The sequence below is a fragment of the Vidua chalybeata genome, chromosome 6 (genome assembly GCF_026979565.1).
Source record: "Vidua chalybeata isolate OUT-0048 chromosome 6, bVidCha1 merged haplotype, whole genome shotgun sequence".
In the NCBI taxonomy this organism is placed as follows: Eukaryota; Metazoa; Chordata; class Aves; order Passeriformes; family Viduidae; genus Vidua; species Vidua chalybeata.
In genome coordinates this window covers 55495127-55507688 of record NC_071535.1, presented here as the reverse complement: position 1 = coordinate 55507688, position 12562 = coordinate 55495127, and the positions used below count along the sequence as shown (strand labels likewise).

Genomic DNA, 12562 nt, shown 5'->3' with positions numbered 1-12562 from the left:
TCTGGCACGGTTCCAGTGGGATTATATCAATGCATGCCCCTCTGCTCACAGCCTGGGCACTGCCCTCCCTCACTCCCCCGCCTGAGGCAGTTTATAAAGGAACAGCGCCCGACGGCCATGACACCCACCCCGCCTCCCCCTGACGTCATCCCCACGCGACACCGACGCCAGATCCCCCCTGGCGCTTCACCCCGGCAGCGCTGTGGGACTGCAGAAACCACCCTGCAGGTCCCCGAGTGTCCGTGAGGAGACAACAGTGGTGAGGAGACAACAGTGGTGGAGCCGCCTCGCCGAACCGCGGAGAAGTCGCTGGTAGGCACCGCTCCGCCATCGCGCCGCTGGGACTACAACTCCCGGCGTGCCCCAGGGCAGCGGCGCACGGAGCGCGCTGATTGGCCCGCGGGGGCAGCGCGGGCGCCCCCACGTGGCGGCTCGGCGGGGCCGGGACCCCCTGGGATAACCCGGGACAAGCCGGGACAAGCCGGGACAAGCCGGGACAAACCGAAACAGCTGGGCTGCCCCCCGCTGCCGTGCCACGGGCCTCGCCCGGGCTACCTTGAGGGACCCCGTGCTGAGTCTGGTGGCTGGGAACGGGGCCAGCTGCTGCGATCCTCCCCTCCCCTCCCCTGGAAATGCCTCAAAGACCAGCAAATTTGTGGTATGGTGTGCTCGGTCCTGTGCTGGCCAATGTTTGGTAATTAGCATGTGAAAACCCAATTTGATTTGACCAGTGTGTCCTGGAGTTGCAGCTCCTTTCGTCCATCCTGCCATCCCACTCTTCTGTGCTCTCAACAGAAGCATGAAAAGCTTGTGCCAGGCAGCACAGACCTGGGCAATGCACCTGTGCACAGTGCCACATGTGTCCCTGTCCCCCAACACAGCCTGGCAAATGCTGTGACATCAATGGCAAGGTAGCTAAACATCAGCCAACACCTGCAGAGAATGGGGGTCACAGGTCTCTTGTGAGGATGGTATGTTGGGAATGAGAGCTCTGGGATGATCCCTTCCCTTCCCTTCCCTTCCCTTCCCTTCCCTTCCCTTCCCTTCCCTTCCCTTCCCTTCCCTTCCCTTCCCTTCCCTTCCCTTCCCTTCCCTTCCCTTCCCTTCCCTTCCCTTCCCTTCCCTTCCCTTCCCTTCCCTTCCCTTCCCTTCCCTTCCCTTCCCTTCCCTTCCCTTCCCTTCCCTTCCCTTCCCTTCCCTTCCCTTCCCTTCCCTTCCCTTCCCTTCCCTTCCCTTCCCTCTGATGTTCCCTGCCTGGAAAAGGCAGATGGCTCTAGATGCCTTTCCTCTCTCCCTTTGCCCCTCTTCCAGCTCTCTACCTGTCTCCTGATGCTCTGAGGCCGGGATTTTCCCTCGTCTCCCTATTCCTCATGGTCGCCTCCCTCCCCTCTCCCTTTCCTTTCCCTTCCCCTCCCAGATCAGTGGGCGGGAGGAGCTCTGGGACACAGCAGGGAGATTCCTCCCTTTCCAGGCAGCCTCTGGCAGGCAGGTGAGGTGGAAGTGTCACTTGGAAGGGTGCTGGGAGCTTCTTCAGTGACCAACTTCAAACAGTGCCCTGTTTGTTGACTGTAATCTTAGTGCTGGAACACGATGGGAATGTTAACAAAGTTCCTGGAATCTTCATGGAGAGGAACTGTAAAGGACAGCATCCCTCACAGAGCAACTGAACTGAAATTACAGGTGATTAACCTTTCATTTATTCCCTGATTTATGGTATAACACAAGTTTTTGGAAGTGAAATAAAGATGCTTTTTAAATGAATCATGACGTTCTTGGTTTGGTTCTTGTAGATAGCAGGCAAAGCACATTGTCTGAAAATGGGATGTTCCCAAGGAGGAGGATCAATAAAAGTCATGTGGTGTTTGGGAAGAGATCCCACCCACTTCCCAATTCCTCACCTTTGAGGTTTGGTTGCTTTTGGAGGTGCTGTTGCTCAATCCTCATCTTCCCACCTGACAGGAAAGCAGGAACTGCCAGAAACAGAGAGATCTGTCTGGTTTTGGTGGAGGGTGATGTGGGGAAAGGGGTAGAACTGTCTTTTCCAATTACTCCTGGAAAAAGCCACTTCTGAAGGACCTGGAAGAAGAAGAGAAAGTTTCCAGCTGATGTAAAGTAATGGTGGTGTCACTTTCTCTTCCTGTTTCTCAGCCTCTCTGAACTGGTGCTTCTCACGCTGGATGTGTCTGTAAAAACACAGGTTCTCAGTCCTCTTCCTCCTCCTTTTCCAATCTCTGCAATTCCCAGCTGTGTTCCCATCCTTGTCACTGTAAGCCTGTGAAGTGGCTGTGTGACAGTTTAGGTTGAAATAACCGAATAATTATTATTAATTAATAATTATAAATCTATTATATTGTATTATACTATATATTATATAATTATGAATAAATATTTCCTGAAATAAGTTCAGGAAATGTTCCTTTCTCCGAATTGAGCTGCTTTCCTGGCCTCTGGAATCCAGCAAGAAGGGATTGAACCCTTCCCACCTGAGGAATTTTGTGGTGACAACATTTTTCACGACAGCAAGGCTGGTGATTCGAAGGAGAAGGGTTTCCAGCAGAAAACTCTGGAAGTGGATGTTTTCTCCTGTCCAAGGCTGACAACCTCCCTGTTCCTCTTGAAATGCTTCTATTTACGTGGAGGGAAGTAGGGCCTGGTGACTCCAGAGTAGATCAGAGTAAACACAGGCAGGGAATAAAGTGGGAATTGCCTTTTCCAGGCAGAGTCCACTGCTAGTTAAACCTGGCAGGAAAATAAATAATAAATACAGGCGGGAATTCCAATAAAAGCCTGGTAGCTTTTTTTGTGTGGTCATGCTGAGCCTGCTGGTCTTGATTAAACAAAGTTCCCTGGATGAAGTAACAATGCTGCAGTTCTGGCTTCTTTTTTCTTCTTAGTCAGAGACTGTTTTCCGTGGTGACCTCAGAGATATCCTCGTGGTTTTGCCTCCCTCTGCTCCCTCCCAGGCTGCTGTTTTCAGCTGGTGTCAGCCCATTGCTCAACCTGCACCTCCTGACTGGAGAAATGCTTTGTCAGAGAACTCTTCCTTCTGGGCCTGAGTGAACATCCTCCCTTCCCCTCGGGGTCTTGGCATCTTGGGGAAATTCTCTGTGATCACCCTTTGCCCTCGAGTTACTGAGCTCCTCCGTGTGTCTCTAACTCTGGAGCTTTCAGACCCATCCAGTGGCCAAAAGGAACTGGTCAAAAATGCTGTTTTCTGCTAAGTTCATGGCCTGCAGAGACACTCTAAGGGGTCAGCAGGGTGGCTGGAGATGGGGAAACCAGACAAATGTGTTGTGTGGTGTTTGTGTGAGGAATGCAGCCTTTTTGGCTGTAGGAGTGTTTCATCTTCTTTCCTCTGGGCCTGCTGTGGGTTATGTCCCTTCTCAGAGGCTTTTAGAAGGAACCAAGAGCACCAAACAGCAGGCAAGGAAGGGCCTGGCCTGTGCTAAGTACCTATGGAGCGGAAATTTTTTTTTTTTTTTTTTTTTTTTTTTACTTGTCAGACTGGAAAGTTCCTGATTTGAGTTTCAGTCTTGGTCATCGCTGCCTATTTAGACAGGTTTGTGGCCATGCATGACTGAGCAAGCAACTGGGTGGAAGATTCCTCGGGCCAGGCAGAGCATTCCTCTGGCTGCTGTCGGAGGGGAGTCTGAGGGCTTTGCCTCCGCAGCTTTTATTGGCAGCATCTTCCCAGGACGCTGACCACGATGGCCAAGGTGCTCTGCCTGGGGTTCAGGGTTGTGCCCAGCCCAGCAGAGTGTCTGGAACAGCCCCGTGGGATTGCTGAGGGACTCCTGGGGCTGTCCTTCCCCCTTATCTCCCTGTCCCACCGAGTGGGTGGCCTCTGTGTCCCTGCTTTCTGGCCTGCTGGAATGCTGATATCTGTGGGCACGGCCCAACATCTGCGAAGCTCTGCACGACAACTTCAACACGGTCCTGAAGGCCAAGCCGATTGAGAGTGTCACAGCCATTTTTCAGCCCAACAGAGATAATTTTCCTTGGTTTATTTCTCTCTGTGCAATTTCCTTGTTTTTTCCCCCCCAGTTTGTTCAGTGTGCAGGGACAGCACCGCTGGATCTCTGTCCCACCTTGAGGAAGGAGCTGTGTCCAGGACAGCACTCCACACTTCAGCACTGCCTCGCTGCTCCACAAGCAGCACAACTTTTTTAGGACAGACTTGAGCCCCTTGAGCTGCTTTTCAGTATTTTTACTTTGATGCCAAGGGCCTGAATGTGGCTTAGGAGGAAGTTGCACCCAGCAGGAAAGGTGGATGTGGGTGTGCATCCTGTGGAGTTGTGGCTGCACCTCTGCATGAACCACAGGAGTGTATTCAGTGTCCCCTCCCAGCACAGCACAGCAGGAACCAGCTTTTCCCAGAGAAAACTCTCCCTGTGCCTCCCCTCTGCTGAAAACATCCCTCTACATCAACTGAATCCCTTCACTTCTTCTGAATGAGCCATGGAATGAGTTCCTGGAGAGACCTGCTCAGCAGTTTGGGGGTGCCCCCCACCCATCCTGCCCAACAGAGATCAGCCATGGGCCGCTGCTTGTTTTTGTGGTGTTTTATCAGGCTGCTGCATGTCCTTTAACTGCCAGCTCCTTGTAAAAGCTTGTTTCTTCTCCTCATGCTTGAAAGCTTTGGCTGCTCGTCCCTTTTTGGGTGGCTGAGTATAAAAGCAGCCTCCTTTGAGAGATTTAGTGTCTGCTCAAACTCAGTGCTGCGCTAAATCCAAGGAACAACTTTGTGCATCCTCACAAAATTACCTGATGGCCTCAGGGGGAACAAACTTGTTTGTCTCTTTGATTCCCAAGTAAAACTTCTTTTAAAAAAAAAGAACATTTCACCCATGTGTCTAGAATCAAAGCTGCTTGGTGATCCATGAGGGCTTCAACACTCACCAGTGTTTTCCAGGGGAATTCATGCTCAGAAGGAGGTGATTTTTGTCGTGTGTTGAGAAATTTCCCCATTTTTGTTGACTTTACCTGGGTGGTCTATTTGCAATTTTTGTACAGTATTTGAAGAAAAAGTTCAATACAACAGAAACAGGGGACAGGAATGATCCCCACCCCCTTGTTTTTAACACTGTGAATCTGAGAGAGGGGAAAAAAAAGGTGGATGGCACCATGGGAAGATCATGACAGTAGAGCAAATGTTGTGGATTGTGGCCTGTGGTGGAATGTCAACATCAAACTTATTGTGGCTTTTGCAGCTTGGCAAATCCGTGTTCTGAAAGCTCCTGTACGTGCACCTGGGGCACAGGCTGCCGTTGGAATCAGGGATGGAGCTTTTCCCTCACATATAGTGGAGTCAGTCTGAAAATTAGTTTAAAAAGGGATGATTCATCCAAGTAAATTCACCAGATCCTGCTTCTGGCTGTGCTGACAGAATTACTATATTATTAACATTGTTCTTCCTCACTCTCTTGGCTCTAAGTGTATTTTTACAAGGCTTGTAAAAGAAATAAAAATGAATTAAAGGGTGTCTGGGCAGATTAGAGAATTGCAGTCTCCTACAGCATTCTGTTTAGACTATGTGTAAAAGTACTCCAGAGAGAAAAAATCCTGTGTCACAACTTAGAAGAAGTTTGTCTATCTAAAGAGGGTTTTATACTCCTTGTCTATAAAATCGTGTAGTACAAAGCTACAGATTATTCTGTGTTTGGACTTTTTTCCTGCATAAAAAACAGCTTCATTTTTGGTCTCGAAAGCAAATTTCCCGGCAGAACTTCAAACATCCTTTGTCTGTCTCCCTTTGGAGAGTGTTTCCAGGAGCCAGCAGCTCTGTGTACCCCAAGCATTTGCATTCTGGGCTGCAAGTACCCGGTGAAAACTTGTTGCCTAAATCCCGGGTTTCCCACTTGGAAAAATTCGGGCACCTAAAAGAAACAAACTGAAAAGTTTTCATCGAGTGTTTTGCCCAAGGAGCGACAAGAAGGAGTTTTCAGTTAAACTCCCAGAGCAAGTGGAGCCCAGATGTTTTTAGTAAACAGCTTTCAAAACTCACAGTTCAGACCAGTGTCGGATTTCCAGACGCATGATCAACCTCGGAGCCAAGTTTAGGGTTGCTTTTGTGTTTGCATAAAGCCTGGAAGCTGAATGACACTGAAGCTTGTGGATGGAGTGGAGGTTCTCCATAGCAAATATTTGACTGGATGCAATTTCTCTTATTTACAGGACTTTGAGCTTTGGGGAAAAAAAAAAAAAAAAAAAAAAAAAAAGGGTTATTGTATTTTTGTTGCTTTTACATTTGAGGCATATTCAGCACCTTCTTGCTCACTGGAATTGGAACAGTTGTTGATTTTTAACTGGGATTTGTTATTATTCTGGCCATTAAAACAGCACGGCAAAATCAAGTGTTCTAAAGCTAGAGGTGAACCATTTCTACAGGTGAGAAATGAAATGTATGCGTTCCTGGGCGTTCTGGCTGTCTGCTCACACCAAGGCAGCCCTCTCCCTGAAGGTCTAACTGGATGCCTAAGCCACATGCCAAGGTTTTTGCTCAGGGACTGTATCAGCAAAAATCTGTCTCAGAATTTACTTTGGGCAAATGCTGTCCAGTATTTGTTTAGGAGTCCTGTTTTCTGCCCCTTTGGAAAGGTCATGCATGAGAAGGGCACGGGTAGAGTCAGGATAAATGATATCAAAGTGGGGGTAGGAGGCATGGAAACTTTTCCTTTGGGTATATCTTGATCTCTGACCTAATAACCTTCTGTATCATGTGCAGACATTCACCAAAGAAGCTCTGATTATTTTTGCATGCTTAAAACTCAGCTTTACTATCCCTAAATGGGTGGATTTTGGGGTCTGTGCCCTGTGTACCGTAGCTAAGCTGTAAACAAGAGAGCTTGCTCCATTGTTCCTGATGGGATATCATCCAAGGGAAAACAGGGATTGTCTTCAACAATTTGAAGCTTGTGTAGGCAGACAATACATTGTTTTTGCATGTGGGCAGCATGAACATGCCTCTACTTCAGCCCAAGAAAGCAGCTGAGAGGGACCTGAATTCAAAATCCACACACGCCGCCACTGCCGAGAGGATGGGGCAGGCCCTGGGCAGCTGGGAATGTTGAGGGGTAAAAAAGTACTAAAATAAGGGAAGAATTTCTCCCTAAGTAGTAAAGAATTTTTTTCTAAAGAACTTTACAGGCATTCTTGGGAAGAAGCCTTCTAAAAGCATCACCTTACTCAGGCTGGGCTTTCCATCAAGTGACTTTCACATTTAGGAGGGAATTCTTCCCTGTGAGGGTGGGGAGGCCCTGGCACAGCTTTCCCAGAGAGGCTCTGGCTGGCCCTGGATCCCTGGAAGTGTCCAAGGCCAGGCTGGCCGGGGCTTGGAGCAACCTGGGATAGTGGAAGGTGTCCCTGGCCATGGCAAGGGTGGAACAGGATGATGTTTAAGGTCCCTTCCAACCCAAATCATTCAGGAATTTCATTATAAATGCATTTTCACCAAGAGCAGCACAAGATAAAAGGAGGCCTGAACCGAGCCATGAGGAAACAACATGAAGTAGAGTCGAAATTAAACCAGTAATTTGGGACAGGAAAGATCTGGGAATGGCTGAACTGAATTCTGTATGAGAGCAGAGTGGTGAATTCTTCACCTTGGTTACCAAGACATGACCCCCATGGCTGTGCAACCCCGTGTTTCCTCTCCTGACCACGTAAATCTGCTGTCATCAAACACAATGTGCATTGTGCAACTCCAGAAAGCAGAATTTGGGACTTCCCTAATCCTACTGATGTGCGATCACGAGTGGCACAGACTGTCCAAGCTGAAGAGGAAATATTCCCGTTACCAACTTTGCAAATATGGAGTTTGTTTGATGTTCCTGTGTTCCTGTTGTGAAGACACTCCACTGTGAACACAGAAAAAAAAATTAAAAAGTGTCTGCCCAGCAGCTACTTTTTTTTTTTTTTTTTTTTTTTTTTTTTACATAAGCATTTATGTGGGAGGAGAACAGGAGATTTGAAATGTACCTGGCAGCCTGCTGAAGCATAGGTATGACCCACGTTATCTTATAGATCTTAATTACTTGTGATGGTTAACCGACTGGAGCAGCAGAAAACCCTGAAACAAAGGGAGGCCGAGGCTCCCTGTTCCCTGCAGGGCATTTGGAGTGTCTGGAAAAATGCTCTGATACCCTTTACCCACACACAGGCACTGGTGCAGTCACGCGTGGGACATCCCACAGTGCCGGGAAGGGTCAAAGAGCAGATAAAAATGTGTAAAAAGAACTGGTAAGAGGAAAATCATTATTTAATCTGAGTTTATGGTCTGAGTACATACAGGAAAAAATATTTAATCTGAGTTTGTAGGCGTAGTATGTAGAGGAAAAATTATTTCTTCTGAGTTTACAGGCTCAGTAAATTGTATTTCTGGTGGATTTCAGCAGGAACATTGGCTTGGGAAAAACCAGGGTTGAACGTGGGCTTGGGAAAAGTCAAGTTTGGGGATTTAGTGCTATGGGATGATCTCAGTTTAAGCATTTTCTATTTCCTTGTAATCTGGTTAAAATTTAAGAAAGCAGATACTAAGAGACTCCAGTGCTTATTGTAAATTAATGACTGAACTGAATGACTGAAGAACCTGGTGTTTATTGAAAATAAATGATGGCACACACCGAGTGACTGGGATAGCACTAAAAGCAGCTGAAATAGTCATCTCATTACCAACAGGTTCAGCTTTTGACATTTGGCCTTCAGTTTCTGGGTTTAACTTGGATTTTAGGAACTTTTTCTTCTGACGGAGAGGGCGCTCAGGCATTGGCACCAACCGCCCGGGGCAGCGGCGGAGCCCCGCTCCCCGGAGGGATGTAGGTGTGGGACGCGGCTTGGCAGCAGGCTCGGCAGCGCGGTCGAGGGGAAATGGCCGGATTTGGTGATTTTTGGGGGGATTTCCCAAAACGGGCCATTCCGGGATGGACGGCGCGCGCGCGCGGCGGGAAACGGCGGCGCGCGGCGGCCCCGCCCCGCTGTGGGCGTGGCCTGGGCGGGTGCTGAGTCACGCCGGGCCAGCAGAAGGGCGCCGGGACGCCCCGCACCTCCGTGGGGGCGTGGCCTGGCTCGCGGCCCTATAAAAGGCGCGTCGGCGGGCGGGCCGCCCTCACAGCGCGTCGGCGGCGGAGCGAAGCGGGTTCCTGCGTCAACAGTGCTTGGACGGAACCGGCCGCGCTCGGGCCCGCCGCCACCCCTCCTTCACACCACCGTCTACACAGTCACCGGAGCACCCCAGCCATGGCAGCGCCCCCGTCTCAGGTGCGCCAGAACTACCACCAGGACTGCGAAGCCGCCGTCAACCGCCAGATCAACCTGGAGCTCTATGCGTCCTACGTGTACCTCAGCATGGTGAGGGCCGGGTGAGGGAAGGGTCCTACGAGGGATCAAGGGGCTACAGGAGGGCCTTGCTCGGCGGGGGGTTCCTGGGCGCCGGGTGGTGCCTGCGGGCCCAGCTCCTCCTCCTCCTTTTTCTCCACCTCCTCCTCCCCCCCACTGCCTTCAGGCCCGTCTGAGCCGTCCCCTGGGTGTAGGTGAGGCCCTTTTATCTCGCCTGCTCCGCGGGCCCCGCGGCCGTTGCCCTTGGCGGCTCCGTTATCAGCCGCGCTCAGCGCCTCTGCCCTTGGGGCCGGGCTGGGTAGCGGGAGGTGCCTAACGAGGCTCCTGGCACCTTTCCCGCAGGCGTGCTGGCCTCCCGGGCTCGGGTTTTCCTCCAGGAATCGGTAGGAATCCGTGGTTTTCTCGGGCGTTGTGTTTCTATGTCTCCTTTGGCCCGAGGCGCCCGTTATAGCTGTTCCCTGACCTCTGTGCAGCAATCCTGGTTTTTCGGGCGTGCTGGGACACTGAGGCATCCTAGGGACACTATGCTGTGTTGTGGCCCGTATTTTGTAGCTTCTTTTCTGTGTTAATTTGGTTCTGAGCCCTGTTTTGAGCTTCTGTTGGTGGGTGACAGTGGTACACAAGTACCGGTGCTGTGCCTTGAACCTCCAGGCCGCTGGTCTAAGAGCAGAGTTCTGTAGTAGGTTGGTAAATAATTGGCAGTTCATACAGAACTTTCCATTGAATCCTGGTAATGGCTCTAAGGAATAAATAAGCTGTGTCACGGCTTCTGACTGCTGTTACATGAATTTTGGTTTTTTTTTTGCTTTCAGAAAAGTAATTCATATTTTAGTTGCTGTTGAATTCATATTGTAGTTCAGTTTATCTCTTGTATTTTAAATGTGACTTTTTTCCCCGCAAAAAAAGAAGAAAGTGTATTCCTTAGTCTAATCCCTGGAAAGCCTAGGGAAGCAATAGAGCTTTATTGCAGGAGTGTCTAAAAGTTCTTGGCTCACCCTTACCTGATGTTGCAAGTCATGACCCTGACTTGCAATGTGGTCATTGTAAACAAGCTCAGGCAAACAAAGGGAAGATTTCTCCTTGAAAAAGGCCTTTCAAGGCTGCAGTTTAATGGTGCTCAGAACAGGTATCTGTGGAGTTTCATGGGGTTTTTTTTGTTTTAGAACTGAGCCAAGGACACAAACACCATTTATTTGTGCCCTTGGTAGGGATACAGGTTAAAATTTAATCCTAGATGGAAAAATCGAATTATACTAAGGGTAGAGTTGTTCCACACTGCCTTTCTGGCCTGGGCTTGGACTGCAGCCATCCTGAAGCAGAGGTTTAAAGCCTGTGAACTTTTTTATTTTTCAGTCCTACTATTTTGACCGGGATGATGTGGCCCTGAAAAACTTTGCCAAGTACTTCCTGCACCAGTCCCATGAGGAGCGGGAGCACGCTGAGAAGCTGATGAAGCTGCAGAACCAGAGGGGCGGACGCATCTTCCTGCAGGACGTCAAGGTGAGCTGGGGGCTGCCTCCAGCTGGAAGGGGATGAATTTTCCTCTGGGTCCTCCCCAGAAGGAGCAGCAGCTGACACTGGAGAGGCACAGTAATTTGAGATGTGGAGCAATTTGATTATTTGTGCTGATTGACTAATAAAAAAGTGTAAGGAGAGGGTGCTGAGCCCCCGGTTGTTTGCTGTGGGGTGAGGGCAAAGCCAGAAGGCAACTGGTTCATCACAATCACTAAATTTAACACAGAGCAGATGTGCTCTGTGCACTGTTTTGAGAAGTGGGACTTTAAGGGTTTGCTCAGTTCTGTTCTGAGGGTGCACTTCAAACTTTTGATTGCATAAATACCTAAACTTGGTCTTAACAGGCTTTGAGAGTAATCTAAAGGCTCTGCACTCTGCTGGTCTGTGGGTTCTTACAGAAGATATGTCCTGTGCTTTCCCCTTGCAGAAGCCAGACCGTGATGACTGGGAGAATGGCCTGACTGCCATGGAGTGTGCCCTGCACCTGGAGAAAAACGTGAACCAATCACTGCTAGAGCTGCACAAATTGGCAACCGAAAAGAACGACCCACATGTAAGTGCATGCTGAGGGTCAGAGTGGCTGTCCAAGGATGTGGCTTTGGGGCTGAGCTGTGTGTCCCTGGTGTTGTTAAAGGTGAAACGGTGTGAACCAGGGGTGCGGCCCTTCCAGAGTCCTGTGGTGGGGTTATTGCTGTTCTTCCAGGAGCATTTTTAAAGTGACAGGGACCTGCTTTATTCCCTATGAAGTGTCTGTGAACAGTCTCTATGGAGACCATTTCTGAGGGGGTTGAGTTCCATCTTTTTAAGGCTTTTTGTCACGAGTTTTTTTTTGCCACAAAATTCTAGAGATGGTTTGGAATATTAAAAGCCCTGGTGTGATTGCTTAATATCAGGAAGAGATTAATATGTGTGAGAATCCAAGCACTCTTGGGAGTGTCCTGCCTAAGTTAGAGGGACTTTTTGAAACAAAACCAGTGGTGTAAATCCTCACTGCTGTGAGTTTGCTGTGGAGTGGGGGTGTCTCAGATCTGTTCAGGAGCTTGGCTAATGCTTCCTGCCATGAGGAAAAGGAGAGGCTTCCTGAGCTGCCTGGCTCTGCAGGGTTCTGGAGCAAGTGAGCCTACCTAAGCCTGGCTCACTTTGATCTTGTTCTGCAACAAAACTGGAGGCTGCTTCCTCTCAGCTTGAAAATTCTGCATCCTCTCCTTTCCTTAGAGAGCCTCAGTAGGGTTTCAGGCCTGAATTTAAACCTCTGGTCTCCCTTTCAGTTGTGTGACTTCATTGAGACCCATTACCTGGATGAGCAGGTGAAAGCCATCAAGGAGCTGGGTGACCACGTGACCAACCTGCGGAAGATGGGGGCCCCCAAGTACGGCATGGCAGAGTATCTCTTCGACAAGCACACCCTCGGGGACTGTCACAGCTGAAGCCTTGCCAACAGCCATGCTGTGGGTTTCAGTGGGACTCCTACTTACTGTCCAGCCGTGCATGCAGCTTCAGCTACCTAGATAAACAGTTCCATACTCTGTACCAAATATCCCCTGTTCTCTTTGTGTTTTATGTACTGCCTTCCAGCCAATAAAGTGACTTGGTTCCAGCTGGCTTTTCCTCTTTAGTTTGGAAGGAGAGTAGGCAGCTGTAGTGAAGGCAGTGGGAGGTAAATTTGTTGTGCTACATGGGGGATTTGCAGCTGCTGCTGAAGGCAGCAGTAGGA

At 49.5% G+C, this 12562-nt stretch overlaps 1 protein-coding gene and 2 long non-coding RNA genes across 3 annotated transcripts; 2 read left to right on the top strand and 1 right to left on the bottom strand.

Annotated features, from left to right (window-relative positions):
* Positions 1 to 319: 319 nt before the first annotated feature.
* Positions 320 to 1761, top strand: LOC128790326 (uncharacterized). Its single transcript, XR_008431697.1, has 2 exons — positions 320 to 971; positions 1579 to 1761. It is a non-coding gene; the product is annotated as an uncharacterized LOC128790326 (long non-coding RNA).
* LOC128790325 (uncharacterized) lies at positions 1245 to 3467 on the bottom strand. Its single transcript, XR_008431696.1, has 3 exons — positions 2484 to 3467; positions 1899 to 2076; positions 1245 to 1811 (listed from the first exon to the last, which is right to left on the bottom strand). It is a non-coding gene; the product is annotated as an uncharacterized LOC128790325 (long non-coding RNA).
* Positions 3468 to 9125: 5658 nt separating this feature from the next.
* FTH1 (ferritin heavy chain 1) lies at positions 9126 to 12445 on the top strand. The gene is made up of 4 exons (XM_053946964.1): positions 9126 to 9345; positions 10687 to 10833; positions 11276 to 11401; positions 12117 to 12445. Exons 1-4 carry the CDS (start codon positions 9235 to 9237, stop codon positions 12273 to 12275), a joined length of 543 nt encoding a protein of 180 aa, XP_053802939.1. The 5' UTR covers positions 9126 to 9234; the 3' UTR covers positions 12276 to 12445.
* Positions 12446 to 12562: the final 117 nt, after the last annotated feature.

What these genes read in the sequence shown, in the direction of transcription:
- FTH1 (XM_053946964.1), top strand. Translation starts at nt 9,235, where the DNA reads ATGGCAGCGCCCCCGTCTCAGGTGCGCCAGAACTACCACCAGGACTGC. An exon ending in TCTTCCTGCAGGACGTCAAG is followed by an intron (nt 10,834 to 11,275) that starts GTGAGCTGGGGG and finishes TTCCCCTTGCAG; the next exon opens with AAGCCAGACCGTGATGACTG. An exon ending in CCGAAAAGAACGACCCACAT is followed by an intron (nt 11,402 to 12,116) that starts GTAAGTGCATGC and finishes TCTCCCTTTCAG; the next exon opens with TTGTGTGACTTCATTGAGAC.